Source organism: Streptopelia decaocto (assembly GCF_964273445.1).
Source record: "Streptopelia decaocto genome assembly, chromosome: 2".
NCBI classification, from domain to species: domain Eukaryota; kingdom Metazoa; phylum Chordata; class Aves; order Columbiformes; family Columbidae; genus Streptopelia; species Streptopelia decaocto.
Window position 1 is genome coordinate 22,019,964 of NC_138655.1, and position 18,050 is coordinate 22,038,013.

Genomic DNA, 18,050 nt, shown 5'->3' on the forward strand with positions numbered 1-18,050 from the left:
TGAGTAGAGCAATGACTTTCTTTGTCATCTTGTTTCAGTGATCCTGTATATTATTATATTCTAAACACATCATCCCACTCCAGTGCTGAGTAGTATTGGTTACCTTGGAGGCTGTCATTTTGTACTTGCACTTGGCATTTTTTTTTTTCTTATGTGCATTTATTTACATTTTCTAAAGAAAGTGGTTTTTCAACTTCATTTCTTCATTTGTTCCATTAGGAGAAAGGTGTTTGGTACAGGACCTGTGGAGGGCTGCCTCTTTGGAAACTGGTTTCTAATGTTTGAGGTGGCAATCAGGACATGACAATCAGGGATGCTTTTGCATGCTGTATTATGGCATGGAAGATAGCTGGATATGACTTTATATCAATGACAGCATCCAGTGCCAAGACGTCCTGGGATCAGGAAACAAAGATAATACATTTGCTTAAGCTTCTCATTGGTGTCCATTTTCTGCGTTCCTGAGACTGTTTTCATGGCACTGATAGACAGGCACAGGAGTTCCTTTCCACGTGATTCCGGACAGGCAAGTGTGAGAGAGCTTTGATCTGGAGGCTGTGCAGCTCTGCTGGGCTGACACCTGGCAACTGGCCATGGAGCTGCCTCCTTGGCTCTGGCTTGCTGCGCTCAGAGCGCTTCAGGGTCTCAAGTGATGGACAGAAGTCAAGGTTGTATTTACTTTTTAAGTGTTGATAGGTAAGTTACTCAGTACTGTTTTCTAGTGCTTGAGTTTTTTGGTTTGGTGTTTGGTTTTTTGTTGTTGTGCGTGGGGGTGTGTGTGTGTTGTTTTTTGGGGTTGGTTTGTTTGTTTCCTTCTCTCCCCCCTTGAATATTTGCTTATTTTTAGCCTTCCAGCGTTGTTTCAGTTCTTGCATGCTTCTTTCTGCTCTGGTATGAAAGTCACAGAATCATAGAATCATTTCAGTGGGAAGAGACCCTCAGAATCATCTAGTCCAACTGTAATCTAACCTAACTCTAGCACTAAACCATGTCCCTAAGAACCTCATCTAAACACCTTTTAAACATCTCCAGGGATGGTGAGTCCACCACCTCCCTGGGCAGCCTGTTCCAGTGCCTGACAACCCTTTCCATGAAGAATTTTTTCCTAATATCCAATCTAAACCTCCCCTGGTGCAACTTGAGGCCATTTCCTCTTGTCCTATCAAGTCTCATAAGTTCGTTGGCTTGCGGACTTCATTGATATATTAAGTTGTCTTAAAGAGGTCTGATCACTTACCAGGGCTAAATTATTTTTATTCTTAATTTCCCTACTCAAAGTTGTTTCTCATACCAAGCTGGTTGGTTGGTTGGTTTTTAAATTAACCTTTCCTTTTCATCTTCTGCAACTTGTACCAAAAAGATGAACACTCTTGTGGTGGGACCCCGCCCATTGTGTCTGGGACTTTGGTGTTACTTGCTGAGTACAGAAAGACTTCCTTCCTTCTGGAGACATGCAGCATGCAGATATTTTATTTTACATCTTTACAGTTAAATGCTTTGTTTGAATTTCTTCAGTGATTAGCGTGAGTGTAATTCCCTTCTATTCTGCTCAGCTTGGAGAGGCTAGAAATTGTAGCTGTAAAACAAAATCAAAGCCATCCCTACTTGGATTGGACAAACTGACTTTTTGTTTTCCGCACAACTATTTTTGGGTAATTTTTGATAGGGGTATTTAAAGAATGTGTGTCTTTATACAGGAGCCATAATCACTAAACTTTTTGTCTAAAAGTGTGGCAAGCTAGTGCATTTCCCCAGAAGTTTGCTTGTGAACAAAATATATGTTGCATTCAACTTCGTCCTTTGAAATAGCTTAATTGCCTTTAATGAGAATTTTTCAAAGCTTATATTGTCCAGACATTCATATTGGAGATTTGTTTTACCACAGAATGGTCTCAGTGGAAGTGTTGACCTTCCCTAATGTGAGAATTGATTAAATCATATGTGCCTGTAGCTCTTTCTCCAGTTTCTCTCAGTTGAAATTATGGAATGATATTGTTAAAATTAACCTGATCTTGAATATGGGTGTCATATTTTTCCTTCAGAGGGTCAGTAGAAAGATACCATGCAACTGTGCAAGGAGAAAGGCTTAGATTGCTGCAGGAAATTTTTTGGTGAAATTATGTGGAGTTTTTATTGGCACAAACATATTCTGCATATAGAGTATACAAACACATCTTTCTGCTTTACTCTTGTTTCCCGCTGGTTTAGTTTTGTGACTGGTGTTCATGCAGATGCTGGTGGCAGCACAAGGCAGGCGGAGAGGTGGGGTGAAACCAGGGATGTGGTGCTGGGGATCTGCTCCTTTTTCACTTGGTGGTGTTTTGTGTCAGATTAAACTCCTCATAGATCTCTAGGCTATTGGGCAGTAATTTTGCTATTGCAGCAATTGCATACGATGAGATAATTTTTACTTTTTTTTTTTTCTTTCTGTAGAAGAGTTTAGTACTTTCAGCATGGTCACTTATATCCTTCTCTGCTCAAATGTTGGCAGGAACCTCTTTTCAATAACATTGGATCTCACTTGACCTGTGCGTGTTGCAGTAGACCTGCACTCTTGAGATTGGCATTACTAATAGATTAACTGAGTATGCAAGTCTTAGCTTTCTGTGCATATTTCTTGCCCATCACTTGATTATTTTTTACAAGTAAAAAGGGCTTATGATTTTTTACAAATTGAAAAATGTGTGTTTCTTTGATGTGCTCAGGTTTTGTGACACAAAGCTCAGATAAAGAAGCTTTAAATGTTGCTCAAAGGCTAGTCTAGTAGCCGTGTCCAGTAAAGCACTGCTCTGTTTGACATCAGCTTTTCATATAGGCAGTGCAGTGAACTTAAGGGTAGGTCTTCCTATTCTATAATTATTACTTATGCTTGCCAAGAGAAGTGTTAGTGGAAAACTAGTCAAAATTCCTGTAGGTGATATAGTTAAGACATGAAAATTCAGGGATGTTTAACTGTTGATATATTATGCAGCAGATCCCTTCTTGCTTTATAAAACCGTACGGTAAGCTATGGAGTGTATGCCATTCATCTTCAGGGTTCATTCTGCATTCTTCCACAGTAGTTCGTTCTTGTGGGCTGCCTTTCATGCAGATTGTATGTGAAGTTTGTGTTCTCTCTCTCCCTTTTGGGGGTTGTCTTCACAGAAACCTTACCAGTGTAATTACTCCTGGCCTGTGTGGAGTGGTTGTGGCTGGAAATCCAGAGTGTGAAATTGCCTACTGACAAACCAGCAGCCTGCCTGCGATAGCAAAAGGCGATTCTAAGCACGTTCACTGCCTTCCTGCTGTCCTTTCACTGTGGCTCTTTCTTGTGCTTGAAAGTTACTTCTATCAGTATAAATTATCTTGTTTCTCAAACAGGCATATATCTTCTTTCTTCCCCTCAGGACAAGTGCTTTAAACACTGTTGATAATATTAAGGTTTGGATCTTCGGACCTCTAATCTGTATTCTTTCTCACGCTCAAGGGTTGCAAGTAACTGGTCTGTTGTCCATAGTAGTCTGTGTGCAGAAATTGAAGTGAAGCAAGTAAAAAGCGTTAAAGACATGGATTAAACAGAGGAAAGCAGCACTGATGTGCATGTATTTTTTGTTAGGTTTTGAAAGGTGTTGCTGGCTAAGAAGGATGTTTGTGGAATGCTAGGATGAATGCGGTACCAAATTTGGGATTATTTTTCTTGATTAGGAAGACCTTGCATTATTTTCACAGGATTCATTTTTGTTTTATATATTAATATAATGTGCATATTCTGACTAAAATTGGAAACTATTTAGGGACTTCTTCTGATTGCTTGTCACCTTTGGGAAGAAAGGAGCCCAAATTTTACCTGAGATGCCTGCTTAATATTAGAAGAGTATCTTTGCTGCCTGGAAAGGATCTTTTCTAAGTGGATTAGAAATTCTCTTAGAAATTATTGCTTTGGTTTCTGCTTTTGGGCACCATGCCCTCTAAACAGGAGTGGTCTGTGGGTTGGCTCTTTTTTTTGATTCTGGATTCTGTTCTTCCATTTGGTGAGGTGCCATGAAAGTGAGATGGAAGTACTTTTGGAAACATTTTTTCCTTTTTAATAAGGCGATGTTTTACATAACCCTATATATAGTGAATTTTCTCTGGATTGTTTCTTCTACTAGTCAAAGTTTGTTGTTCATCCCTTTTGATGCTGTCTTTTGTGCATCTGTTCTCCTGTCTTTTCTGTTGTGGGGAACTTACTGGCATGTTGTTGGGTGCTATGCCACATACTTTGATTTTCTAGAAAATTGTAATCCTGTCTGCTCTAGGATACTGTATTCAAGCTTATATGAGGAAACACAAGTATATCTACAGTTAATGTTCATTGATTCATCTGCTTGTTTTGTGTGTAAAGTTGTAAATGATGGTAATAAGGCAGGAGTAGTGCTTTTTAATAGTGGCTTCCAAAACACATGGGAATGCAAGAAAACATGGGTTTTATGGCAAGATAGTAGATGGACTGGTAGAACTCTAAAGTAAAAAACCCTCCAAAACAAAAACCTGATTTGAAGCTGAACAACATCTAGTTCTTATACAGGTGCCCAACACCAAATAGTGTTTATATCAGGCTTCATTAAATGTGGTGGTAAGTTGTTCTCATAATGTCATAAATATGCTGCATAAGTGGATGTGGTACACTGTGGAGGATGTGTTTCAAGCAACAGCTTCATTTCTTTTTCTTTCAGATTAAGGGAAGTTTCAGAGAAGCTGAACAAATATAATTTAAACAGGTAAGGTGTATCGCATGCTGCTGTAAATCATTTCGGAAAATACCATTTTTCTGACAGCAACAAGAAGCAAATGATGGTACTGTAGATATGGCCTTAGCCTCAATACTACTAATACTAAAGTTCAGAAATGCTTCAGATAACACAGTGCTTATATTAGGAAGAAAATGGTAGGTTTTCAGTTATGATAAATTATATTATTAAATACCCTTCTTATGAAATGACTCCTTAATTTGAAGTATAACCCCTGTTGTTTATTGCAAATGACCTTTTAAAGTTTTTTTTCCTGCAGTTTCTGTGTTTAATGTTTAAAAATACATTGTAGTTGCTTCAACTAATGTATGTTTACTAATTCTTGATTCTTAATTTTTATATCGGTAACTGTCATTGCACATTGTTCCTTCCATATACGACTTGTTTTTTATTTTTTTCAGACTTCAAAAGTTTTAAAATGTTATACATGCTCACTTTTTGTTTTCAGCCACCCCCCTTTGAATGTATTGGAACAGGCCACTATTAAACAGTGTGTGGTGGGACCAAATCATGCTGCATTTCTTCTTGAGGTAAATTACTTAAATCTCTTCAGATAACAAACTTGCAACCATACAGTTAAACAATTTGATGTTAAAATAATTATTTTTAACATTCGTCAGTAACTGAAGACTTGGGTTTGTTTGTATTTTTTTTCTGGAACTTGTCTTACATTTCCATTTTAGAAACTTGGTTTTCTTGTTTTAAATATAGGATGGTAGAGTCTGCAGGATTGGCTTTTCAGTTCAACCAGACAGATTGGAATTGGGTAAACCTGATAATAATGATGGGTAAGAAATGCTTTTCTTCGTATTATATTATTATTTTGAACTTTTTTGTTTTTGTGTTTGTTTGTTTTTAAATTAGATTGCCTTTGGAATGGGTACTTTGAGTAGATACATGATGTTTATGGTGATGCAGCCAAACAGCCTAGCTTGACATACTGGTGTAGGAATAAATGGTAGATTTGATTCTAAAAGAAGTGAGATAGGATTTCTTTAACTTCAAGAAACAAACCCTCCAAAAGTAATCCTTGTGAAAGAAACTGTGTTAAATTGTTAAGCTTCATGTAGAATCTACTCTGAAAGTGGTCTCATCTGGAGAGGCTCACTTTTTAGACATGTCTTCAATCCAGGTAAGTCCCCTTAATAGGACTATTTAATGGTTCATATTTGAATGTAAACCACTTGATGTCGAAGTGGCATACTCATGCTCAGGTTTATGGATAGAACACCTGGTGATTACAATTTGTACACATACGCTAACTGAAAACTTACCTCAGTGGCTAACTCAAATAGCTAATTAGCTTAATGTGTATTTGCAACTGTGCTATTATGGATTGCCGATGTACCTAAGATCTGTTAGGCATGCTTTCCAATTTCTTTTTTCCGGTGTACCTCTTAATATACAGTTAGATTAGTTTGGAATATTCCCCAAGGGTGTTGCTTAAGCTGGTATGTTACCAGACTAAGTCCCTGAGAATTTAGACCTGGGATTCCAGGTTTTGTTCTTAACCCATTTGGGATTGTTTTGTGACTGATTTACCATCTTTTACTTTCAGTTCAAAGTTGAGCAGTGGCTCAGGGGCAGGAAGGACATCCAGGCCAGGCAGGACTAGTGACTCCCCATGGTTTCTGTCTGGTTCTGAAACTCTGGGCAGACTGGCAGGCAACACCCTTGGGTAAGTTTTGCTAGGACTGAGGCTGCAATCTGTTTGTTCCATATTTCAGTATATGTGTATACACATATATAAATTGTATGCAGTATGTATAAGGGAACGTACAATTACAGCAGTTGTGTAGGTAGGGTATAATAAAAAAACAACTTTATTGACTTGGTTAAAATGACAGATATGCCAAGTGACCCTCCAGTACTTAGGATACAAAGCATTCTTCATATATGGTGTGAAGAATAATATGATTTTGGCTATCTTGTCTTTTTTTGAATGCTTTTTAGTTCCTTGATTTTGAAAAGAATGTTTTTAGAGGGACACTATCAATTTAAACCCTGATAGGCTAGCAGCATTACGTAAAATGAGCTCATTTATGCAGCAAGAATCTTCATTATCTATGTTTGCAGGCCGTTGTGTGTTCAGTTTTATTGTGCCTTCTTCTCTCCTGCCCCAAGTAATATGGTGTTTTGTTAGTTGGGGTCTTATGCATAGTATAGGAAGGGAATGTTTGGAAAAGATTGTTGCTCAGAACTTTTACAATTGTACTGTTTACTAAAGGTACTATACAGATTCATTTGTTTTATCATTACCTTTAAAATTGATGGTGTCCCTTTATACAGCAATGTAAATTACGTAATCACAGTGAACTCTTCCTTATGTGCTTTTGTAAGACATGTGGAACAGTGCTTCTCCTAAGGTCACTAACTGTAGTAAGGAGAATTGCATTCACAAACTGATTTTTGTGTGTGAATGATTTGTTGAGAGGGAGCAACTACAGCTTTTCCATGAAAGTGAATTTGATGTTTTGTTTATGTTACCAAATATGCTAATTTCATCTGGGGCTTAGTTGCATGAAAGATAACGCACCTCCTTACTCTTCCAAACTTCTTGGGAAACCTTTGTGCATCTGAACCTAAAAAGCATGTGTTGAACTTTAAAGGCAAACTGGTATTGTCATGTTAAAAAAAAATTACTATGGAAAGTGTAAGACTTGTTTTTCCTTGTTGTTTTTAGTTGAACAGAACTGGTTAAAATTGTTTGAAACTATGTGTTTTAGGAGACCTGAAGAGTTCCTAATTTCTTCCCTTGCATGTTTTATAACTAGGTACTTGAAAGTCACTGAACTACTAGAGTAGCAGTAGACACTATTGACTGCTCTGTTAAATGAAGGGAATACTTAATAAACTGAGTCTAAAAACATGCAAACTGTGGAAAACTTAGATTAGATCACTAGATTTGAAAAATGGCTAGCATGCTAGTGGGCAGTGAAGAGATGTGGAAAATTAGTTAGGTGAGCTGAAATATTTCCGTTCTTCTGTTCTCTATCAACATTTATTCAAGGTTCAGACAGCTTTAATAGGAATAGCTGTGTCCTTCTGATTTTTTTTTTTTTGTCTATGTAACAGGAACAAATTAGGACACACTTTGAATATTTGAAATATATGAATAAAAATGGCTTTAGCTGTTAGATGTCTTAAGTCTGTCATCAATAGTTCACAACTTAAAGTAGAAAATGCATCTGTAATAAGTAGTAAAGTCTAATAAATAACGTTTTCTTTAAACCCTTATCTTATCTGCTGAGAGTCGATTTGAGAATTGTTGTGTAGGAAGAATTTGACTTCCCTTCAGCCCCCTTCCCACCTTTAGAAATAGATTAGCCGTTTCAGTTATTGTACCCATCGTTGAATTGCTTTTTGTCTTGTCATTATGGGGTTGCTGGCTAGAATCCTGAAAATGTAGGTGTCTCTGTCACGGGGCCTGGTTTTAGGAAGATACTTCAGTTATTCTGTGATTGCATGGTCTTGTCAGGGGGAAGAAAAAAAAGAGAAGGATGTTAATGTTATTAATCAACTTAAGCCATAAAATATAAGACAAGTGTTCTTAATTAGCTTTTATAGCTACATGTGGTGTACTTTCAATGTGAATTTATTAGGTAAGGTTTCAGAGAACACACCCTTTTTCCTTTTCTTAAGTGTTTTTCTTGAAAGGAGATAGAGGATTAGAGTGGTTGAGAGCAGGGAAGCTTTGCTGATACTGATTATTAAATAGAAATAATACCATGTTCAATATTCTTTAAGGTAGATTTGTACAACAAAGTTTAGTTAACCTTGAAGAACAAACTAGCGTCTTCTAGCCTGTTATGATAAGAGTGCCTAGTCTTAAATCCAGAACAGATTCAGTTGACACAGCTCTGTGGTGTTAAGATTAGTGGAAAGTTGTAATGATGGTGAGTTGTTTGTTTCTACAAATCACTGCCTTTCTATTCTCTTGTTTTTGTACTGGCTTCTAGAAATGAAAAAAATGTTCAGTCAGTTGAGGCATGTTTTTGCAGTGTGTACAGTTGATGTTGATTTCTCTGGTAGGAACAAGTAGGAATAGACTATCTCTTGAAAACCATCCATGAGGATGAGAGAACTATCTGGTATAAGATTTCTTTTGCAGTAAAGAAGATTACTTGATTTTTCCAGTGTGATCTTAAGCAACTTCTTAGTTTAAATCAAGTCTCAGAAATTTTACGATACCCGTCTGAGTATAGTGACCTTCTGTCAGGGTCTGCTGACCAAGAAGCTGCTGTGTATGTGCTTTTATAGTAGGAAGTTAACAGCTGAGTGTTAGATGTTACACTGCTGATACTGTTGCATTTAGAAACTCTAGGAATTGTTGCATGCATGTATTTATGTATGTATACATCCACACAACTATACGAGTAGGAAAGTGTGCAACTTCCACTTGGAGTCCTGTTTTGTATTTCTTCTCTGTAATTCAGAACATTATCCTGATGCTCTTGTTTTTACTAGTTTTGAGAGATACTTTCGTAGTGTTTGTCTGTGAAGTCAATCTGCAGTATTTTTTAGAGATTGTCTACAAGTTATTATTAATAAAGCCAAAGACTTCTTGAAGTAGTCCTCAGAGTATGCTGCCATATTAAAAAAAAATTACAATCTAAATCTTCTAGAAGTCGCTGGAGTTCAGGGGTTGGTGGAAGTGGAGGAGGATCTTCTGGTCGATCATCTGCTGGGGCTCGAGATTCTCGGAGGCAGACCAGAATTATACGCACAGGACGTGATCGAGGATCTGGACTGCTCGGGAGTCAACCACAACCAGTGATTCCAGCATCAGTCATTCCAGAGGAACTCATTTCACAGGTACGTGAGCTAGAAATAGAAACTGCTTGTTGCCAAAAACCTGGAGAGCTTCTCATAGCACATACACAGGAACGTGCTGTAATAGTGGTGCATTTTCTCCAAGGAGTAATGGCATATAATTGAAAAGATTTACTTTCTCTAGCTGAATTGCTTCTATTCTTAAATGTATAGTGTGAGTGACAGATTTTTTTTGGATTCCAGAATTGGCATTTCCCAAACTGCCTGATTTGCAGATGGAAGATATAGTGACAAAATCAAATATTTGAGAATTTTATCAAGCATGTAGCTAATAAAGTTAAGTTTCTTGAAGGACTATAAGGAAAGGAGGCAGGTTGATTTTTTTATTTGTTTGATAAAAGGAGTGATCCATTTAAGATTTGAATGAAAGACATTAAACATATTTAACCTCTTTAAAATGCTAATAATTTTTCTTCATGGACACCTCTACTTAATTTTTTATAAATGTAACTGATGAATGTTGGATATTAATTGCTCTGCTTTTACCTCTTGAAGCACTAAGGCTTGAATAAGCTGACGGAATTTGCATTGTGTGATTAAATGGAGTTTGTTAAAAAAAATGTCTTTCTCCATGTTTGAAGAAAATAATACATTCAAAATATTTGACCACTTAATGCATTTTAATTCTTAGTTCAAAGCAAGTTGCTGGTCTACATTTGAATACAGATCCTAGTTGCTAGGCCAAAGATAATCTGCTTGCGTGCTTTGAATGGCCTATGGATGACTGGCACAAGATAGGAGCCAACAGGCAAGGTGTCTACAGACCCACCAGTGGACAGGCAGGCTTCTAGTTTCCTTTTTTTTTGAATTCAAAACCCAGTAAAAGCTGGGAGCCTCTGCTTTCACAGGGACAAGATACTGGAGGTGTTGGTGACTCTGAAATTAGCCCTGCTTTTGGGAGGTGGTTTGGTTAGATAACCTCCAGTGGTGTCTCTCAGATGTGGAATCATGGGGTTTTTATAGTTTTTTTTGTTTGGTTGGTTGGTATTTTTTACATCATTTTTCACCTTTAGTTTTTTTTGAGAGTGTTTACTGACATCCTTTATACCTTACACAAAACAGAAAAACAGACAGTTCCATTCTGTAAACGAATATACAGTTTGTTGGTTAAGTTGTAGCTTTGATTCCCTTGCTGTGATCTTTTGCTTAAAAAAAAATACCATACTTTGTCTAACTTTAAAACAGAACATATCTAAAACATTTTTGGGGTAACTCTAAAGCAAACCAATGGAAAAGAACTTCACAGCTGGTCTGTATAACATAGATTCTGCTGCATCTCAAAAATCTGTAAACTTCTGGCATAGGATGTTATGACAAAAGGTTTACCTTTGTGTGCTGTTAAAATGTCCCTTTATTTTTTCCCTTGTCAAAAGACTATTTTATTTGGTGCCTCATCTTTAATGTGTTATGAAAACATTCATTAGTGGTTTCTTACCTTCTTTGTACAGTTTATGATCTTCAGAACTCTGTCATCTTCTCTGGCATTCAGTAGAGGGTAGTCTGCCTGGAAAAACAAGATGCTCTGAGTCCTAGGGTTAGTGAAATAGACCAGAATGCTTCTGGTTGTTGTAAATTCATTGCATCTGTTTAACATTTGGAAGTTTTTTTCTGTATTCGCACTTTGCTAAGGAACATCTAAATGTTGCAGAAACTGTTGAAGATAAACCTTTAGAAATAGAATGATGAGGAAAATCAGAAGAAGTGAGGTGATTACCTATTGAAGGGCAGTGGAAAGAGAAACCAGTGTCAAAAAAGCAGGAATTGAGGTGTGGTTTTGGAACAACAGTTAATTGCAAAACTGTTGATTGACATAGTAAGTCTAAACACCTCTATAGAAACATCTAGAACATTCTCAAAAACAGATTTTGCTTATACTTCAACTACAGCATTAAGCATTTCAAGAAGTAGATTCCATTAGGAAATTTAGCACCACAGCTGGAATTCAGTGGCCTAACTTAGAACTAAGAGGAGGTTGACCATCTAGTAAAAGACAGTGTGAAAAATCTATCTGAGCCCTTGTCTGTAAGATTGACTTCAGGCTTTTATTAGACTTATTTTAGAATTAAGCATTCTTTTCTTACGAATGGTGGTTGGTGAGCTGAGACCAGTAACCATTTATACTCTGATCTTACAGGCACAAGTTGTTTTACAAGGAAAGTCCAGAAGTATTATTATTCGGGAACTCCAGCGAACAAATCTTGATGTAAACCTTGCTGTAAATAATTTGTTGAGTCGTGATGATGAAGATGGAGATGATGGGGATGACACAGCAAGTGAATCATATCTTCCTGGAGGTTTGTATCCTGCAGATTTTGATAAGAAAATGCCAATGTGTTCCTATTTTTCTGTGTTTAAAGCACTGACTGTGTGTTCTGTGCTGTGCAGAGTATGCAGTGAAGGCAGTTCTTGCTTATAGGACCAAAGTCTAAAGATGTACGAAACAAAAGATGCACTGGAATGTCTTGAGGGATTAGATTAGGTGTTGAAGGATAGTTGTTGACCCTGTTTGTGGGTGGCATGAAAGTTATTTTTTTAGGATTCCAGGCTTTGTAACATCAGCGTTACTTATATCTGTATTTTGCCGCTCAATGAGATGCTGAGACTGCTGTGTGGCTTACTCATAAAAGCTAATTCTAAAACCTTCTAGTGACTTGCATGTTTTTTACTACTAACATATATTCTTAAGATACAGCAGTTTTTAAAGAAACATTTTACAGCTTTTTTTTAATCAAAATGCTTCAAGTGAGGGCAAACCAGCTTACAGTTATTACAGTTAGATTGAGAATTAATTCTTTATCTCAAATTCCCCTCAGAATTCCCCTACAGAATGCCGTAGTATTCTGGCTGTAATTGAAGTCCAGCTGTTTTTAAAATATTGTTTGTCCCATACAGTGGGTTTTTATAAAAGACTTTGAGTCTTCTTTTGCATTGGCTAAATAATAGATAATCTTTTCTTGAGGAGTAAACATTTGAAAACATAGCAGCCAAATCTGATGTTTGTTAGGTGCGCTGCATAAAGGAAACTCATCTAAACTCTGACTACATATTAGCTTTTCTTTCTGTGTGTCAAAATGATGTTTTGATATTTTTCTAATTTTTTTTTCTGCTCATCTGGTTCACCAGGAAGGTTCATGGGCTTCCTCCATCTTTATCTTGTCAATCACGTGATTAGACAAAGGGTTCTTTTGTTCTGCAGCAAAGGCTTTGTATTTAATTTTGCCTCTTCTAGTTTTAGTTGCATCTGTCAAGCTTCTTTATTTTGCTGCAGAATTAAGAATACTCTGGTGAAAGGGGTAAAAAAATCTTTAATTTTAGTCTTTTAATGATCAGCTTAATAGCATTAGACAAATACATTGGAGGAGGTAAATTCTCCTAACTCTTTCCAGGTATTCAAAGCAGGAGTTTCTACTCTAAGCAGACCTGAATGCATTCTTCCAGAACCACCGTTCACAAGATAAATCCCTGTTAGTAATCATTTACACAAGTTTCTTTTAACCATACTAACCAGCTTTCTACTGCATTAACTATTCTCTTACTACCTCTTGAGATCATAAGGATCCATTAACGGGACCATCGGACAACCTGTGACTGGTAACTTTTATTTGAAGGTGCCTGCACTACAGTCTCTGAGTCTTTTGTATTTGAGATAGGTTAAACTAGTGTGCGGAGTTTCACTGTCCTCACTAGTTGTCCAGAAGACAATTTTGTCCTTGGCTTAATTTTAAAGCTTCTCTCTTTTTTAGTCTAATCTTTCCTCTAAGGAGATTACAACCTCCTAATATCAGTATTTTTTTCTCTTTTTTTTCTTTTACCCCACACAGAAACTGGGCTTTTACCCAGTTCTTGTGGGAAGAGACATGGAAATGACAGCAGAAATGAAATTTGGTGCCTTTAACTCCAGTCTGCAAATACATGATTTGCAATTTGTAAAATATGCTATGCCTTCCCTGTCTGTCTTAGGTTATTTTGAGTTTTATGGGCAAAAATAAGTTTGTTGCATAGAAATGAATTAGCTTTGGTATCTGAATGTGATCAGAAAAGTAGGAAAAATGTAGCTGAACACTAGTCAGTGCTGTCATGACTCTGCTGTTGGTACATTAAATAGTACAAATTACCAGTCCTCACTTGTGTCACATAACTCTGCAGGCAAGTTTCCAGGAAAACCTGATGGCCAGAGAAATTTGCCTCTGGCTCTCTGGAAAAATACCAACATTCTGTCCTTCAGAACTACATAGAATCTTTTTTTAAGTCTTTTGCTGTAGAGACTTTGAATACTTCTTGCTTTCATTTGTCATCTTGCCTCTGGATGCTCTTTTGGAACTATAACTTAGAGTTCATAAAATAAAATTGTAGATAACTGAGAAATGCATTGAGTTCTTAATCAGGTTTTTATGAATGATTCTGAAAGATAAATTCTACTTTTTTTTTTTTTTTAAGTTATGTCAAATTATGCTTTAAAGCTTTTTGATTTTGTTCCTTCCAAGCACAAAAAATAGCAAATGGCAAGACTGCTTTTGCCTTAGGACTTTTGATGCTCTTGCATTTTGATTAAAAGCATATGCTAATTTTTACTTTATCCCTTCTACATATCTGATGTTTTGTGACCCTTAAATTTAGGGGTTATTCCTCTAAGCCTTCCAAGACAGAGAAGCTTTTTTTAAAAAAACTAAGATTTACATTTGATTTTAAAAAGAGAAAAAAAAAAAGCAAGACCAAACCTAAGATCCTTTCCAACCACTGTGAAATTAATAAGTTCATGTTTGATACATCATAATTACATTAATATGTTAAGTGTGATAGTTCCAGTTAGTATTGTAAAGGTTATGCATCTGAATTTTTTTAAGGTAATAAAAAACATGTATTCGTTCTCCTAGAATTCTTCAAAATGTCTTAAGTGAGGAGCAGGACTCTGCTTTTCTGTACAGATTGCCTTCAATAACTGTCTCTTAGATATTTGTTTTTGGAACCTTACATACTTTGATTTAGACTTCTCTAATCTACTCCTGTTCGTTTTGTTTTATGATAGTTAGCAGAGAGGAATGTGGGTTTATTTGATGCATAACAAGTACATAAGGAAAATATTCAAGGTAGGAACAACAGAACAAGGTATTTAGCATAGAAGAGACTTGAAGGTCTCTAGATTAATTTTCTAGCTCATATTAAGTTGTATTAGAGGCTTCTTCTGGGCTTTGTTCTGTTAATCTTCTCTGTAGAGGTTCTACAGAAGTGAAAATGTTTTGTTCTTTGTATAGTTCAGATGTGTGCATGTTTGCTCAGTAACTTCTGCGTGCTATAGTGGGTTCTTGCAAAGTGGGACTTGTAAAACATAGGTTTGGCAACATCCAGACTACTTTGGATTTTGGAACTGAGATGAGCTTGTTTAAAAATTGTTTGTGTGTGGTGGTTTTTTTTTTGTTGTGTGTGTTTTTTTTTTTTTTTTTTTTTTTTTTTAAGAGGAGAAGAGGGACAGGCTGGTGTTGCAGCAGTACTTACAGTGTTGGCTTGCAGTGAGGGGAGGTGGGAATCAGAGCATAGTGTAGCATCAGTTCAGTGGCTTGCCTTTGGGAAAGCAATTAGGTGGATGTTTTGTCTGTGGTTTTGTTGATGTGGTTTGATTTTTTTTTTTTTTTTTTTTTTTTTAAGGTGAACTTAAAGTTGGGTAATGTTTTGAATAAATACGTCTTACCAAGAAATGAATTCTGGAGTTCTGTTTGAGTCTGGTTTCCTGGGAAACCAAAATATATGTTTCTCTCCCTTCACTGTCATACTTTTGCCAGTTTAATCCAAACTTGAAAGAGGAGGAGATACTGTTGAATATTTCATAAAAATATGCAGCCAAGAAGAGGGGGAGAGAACTTCTGATTGCCCCCTTAAGGGGAAAGGTTTGATATGAGCTCAGCTTGAGATCCGAATTGATCTAGGCAACATCTTCAGTTAATGAATTCAGTGCATACTGAAACTTTTTTTTTTTTGTAATTCCTGATAGAGTCATTTGTTTTTTGTTGTTGTTTTATAGATACATACATACACACACACACACACATATATATATTCCCCTATTTCCTGGGCTCTAGATATCCTTTCCCTTCCAATTTTCAATGGTATGATGTTTACTAGGGAATAGTAGGTATTTTCTCTAAGCGGAAGGGCACAGTCTCATTCTGATCTGTCACTGCACAAAAGCTGAATTGTATCATCTCATGGGATTTTTCTGAAAAGCAGGAAAATAAAGTCATAGGGAATTTTTTTTCCCCTGGATTCTTAAACTGGATGTAGCCTTGCAGTATCTGTGTTTTCACAGCACTAAAAAAATTCCAGTTATGTTTCAAGGGGAGTGAATTTGGCTCCTATCCCTACTGGTTGTAGCACCTTTGTTTGCTGATATAGAAAATGGAAGAAGGGGATCTCTTACAGAAATACCGGAAGAGAACTAAAATCTTACTTGAAGCTGAAGTAAACGGATAAGAAAAGGCTTGATTTCCTCGCTTATCTTAATGCACGTTTATCCAAAATCCACAGAGTTTTGGTTCTGAAGTCTGATGGCTTGAATTTTTGCTTTCCTTTTTGGAAAGGCAGCTAAACTCAAAATGCCTGAAATGGTTGGAGGAGTCTGTGTGCGTCACAAGTTAGCATGTATGTCAAAAGTATTTCTGGCTTAGTCTACCTTAAAAGAAAATATTGTCCATTTTGAACAAAACTGGAGAGTTCTTTTCTGTACTGGCCAATCCTGTTCCTTGCAGAGGAAGAGGTGGTTGTGGTGAGTGTGGGAGGGGAGAAAAGCAGTGTGAGTGTTGAGAGATAGAACAGAGTCTCATCTGTGTTTTCAGCTATCAAAGTTTGGTGCTTAGAAATTTGATACTCTTAAGGTGAGGTGCACTGCTGCTGTACTGTTGTGGTAAGCCAGTGGAAAATAAAGTATCAGGCAGGATAAGGCCACTCTGAGTGATCCAAAGTGTTGTAGTAAGACACAGCCTGTTTGACAAAGCTGATTTTTTTTTTTTACTAGGATTTCCAAGCAGTCTGTCAAGGATGACTTCCCAAAATGTACTGCGTGGACCATTGACTCTCAAATGATGTAGTTTTAGAAGTGCAGACTACACTTGAGTGGAGTGGATTACTCATTTAATGCAAAAAAAAATCTGTGTAGGTCTTGCTTGCTTTGAAATCCACAGTGCTCACTAGTTACAGCGCTGTTTTTCTGGGGACAGCTGGTTGTAGTTGGTATGTGTTACATACTCTGGAGATGAGAGTTTAGAAATTTAAGGATGAATATTCTGATATTCAGCGATATGAAAGTCTCTAACACTTTGAATATCAGTAAGTGGAACAGTTAAGTGAATTAATACCGGCTGTAAGTGTGAACTTCTGGCTAATTTTAAGTTTTTTGATGCCTTCTCCTTTGTGTTTCTCCCCGCTTTTCCCCCCACTTCATTCTAGACACTAAGAAAAAGACCCATAATAATCAGTTTGTAGTGTTAAGAATGCTTTTATTTCGGACCTTGATTTCTAGCCACTATTTTGTTTTATGCTTATGATGTAGAGGCTGAGAACTGGATGTGCTGAAATTGCATGTGCTCCTTGTGTGTGTCCTGGTGGGACTTTGCGCAGCCCTGTGCTTGCTGCATGAGCGGTTCCAGCAGATGAAGTTGTCCTGCTGCCAGAAGGAGCTATCCTGCTGTTCCCTTGCATGGTGCTGAGGTTTGTGTGCCTGCATGGGTTAACTGAAACCTCATTTGGGGAGCCTCTTTCCAGTCAGTTTTGCATGAAATTTTGACAAGTGGCAGAACTCTCTCCTTTGCAGCAGAAGGGTCCGGTCAGCTTTGCTGCATGTGATGAGGCAGCACCATTGGGGCTCTGTTTGGCTACCCAGTTTAGTCAGTCTGGAGATTGCTTCCTACCTTACTTCTGGACCCTATGGAGTATTATTTCAAGCCAGGTGAATGTGCCGGTTGTGGATTTAGAAGTCCCACCTTGCCCCAGTGAGGTGCCTGCCACATGATGGAGGAGGGGAAGTAGGACTGTCCTTTCTGTAGCAGCAAGGTCGTAGTCAGATTTAGTTGTTTTGTCAGTCCGTATTGCTAGACTTCAACAAATTGCATGAATTTTCAGTAGCCTCCTTTGTGTGTGGATAGTAGCTGCGGTTTAGTAAACAGAAGAAAATTGTCTTAGACTTTAGCAATGATCAGTACTTTAGAGAAACTCATTTTTTCTAAAATAGAGCTAGGGCAGTCATGGTATTTAAGTTAATCTTTTTCCTTTTTTTTTTTTTTTTTTTTTAAATACATGGTATCAAAAAAAATGTTTTTACCAGATAACTGTTGTTGTTCTTAATGGGGCTGCCACTAAAATCTTAGTACTGCGAGCTGCAAGCTGCTAGCCTGTGAATTAAACAAGTGCATCATTCTCTGAAAGAAGCATTCCATGGATGAACATGGTCTTTGACATGAA

At 37.1% G+C, this 18,050-nt stretch overlaps 1 protein-coding gene across 12 annotated transcripts in view; it reads left to right on the forward strand.

Annotated features, from left to right (window-relative positions):
• The window catches only part of UBR5 (ubiquitin protein ligase E3 component n-recognin 5), an 83,854-nt gene that overhangs the window by 13,300 nt on the left and 52,504 nt on the right, over positions 1–18,050 (forward strand). For 11 of the 12 annotated variants that reach the window (XM_082044299.1, XM_082044304.1, XM_082044306.1 and 8 more), the window contains exons 2-7: positions 4,695–4,739; positions 5,218–5,299; positions 5,481–5,557; positions 6,328–6,447; positions 9,395–9,584; positions 11,737–11,896. In XM_082044299.1, the coding sequence (XP_081900425.1) occupies positions 4,695–4,739; positions 5,218–5,299; positions 5,481–5,557; positions 6,328–6,447; positions 9,395–9,584; positions 11,737–11,896 (674 nt within the window). The remainder of the gene's footprint in view (positions 1–4,694; positions 4,740–5,217; positions 5,300–5,480; positions 5,558–6,327; positions 6,448–9,394; positions 9,585–11,736; positions 11,897–18,050) is intronic. The other variant, XM_082044300.1, reaches the window with a different exon arrangement.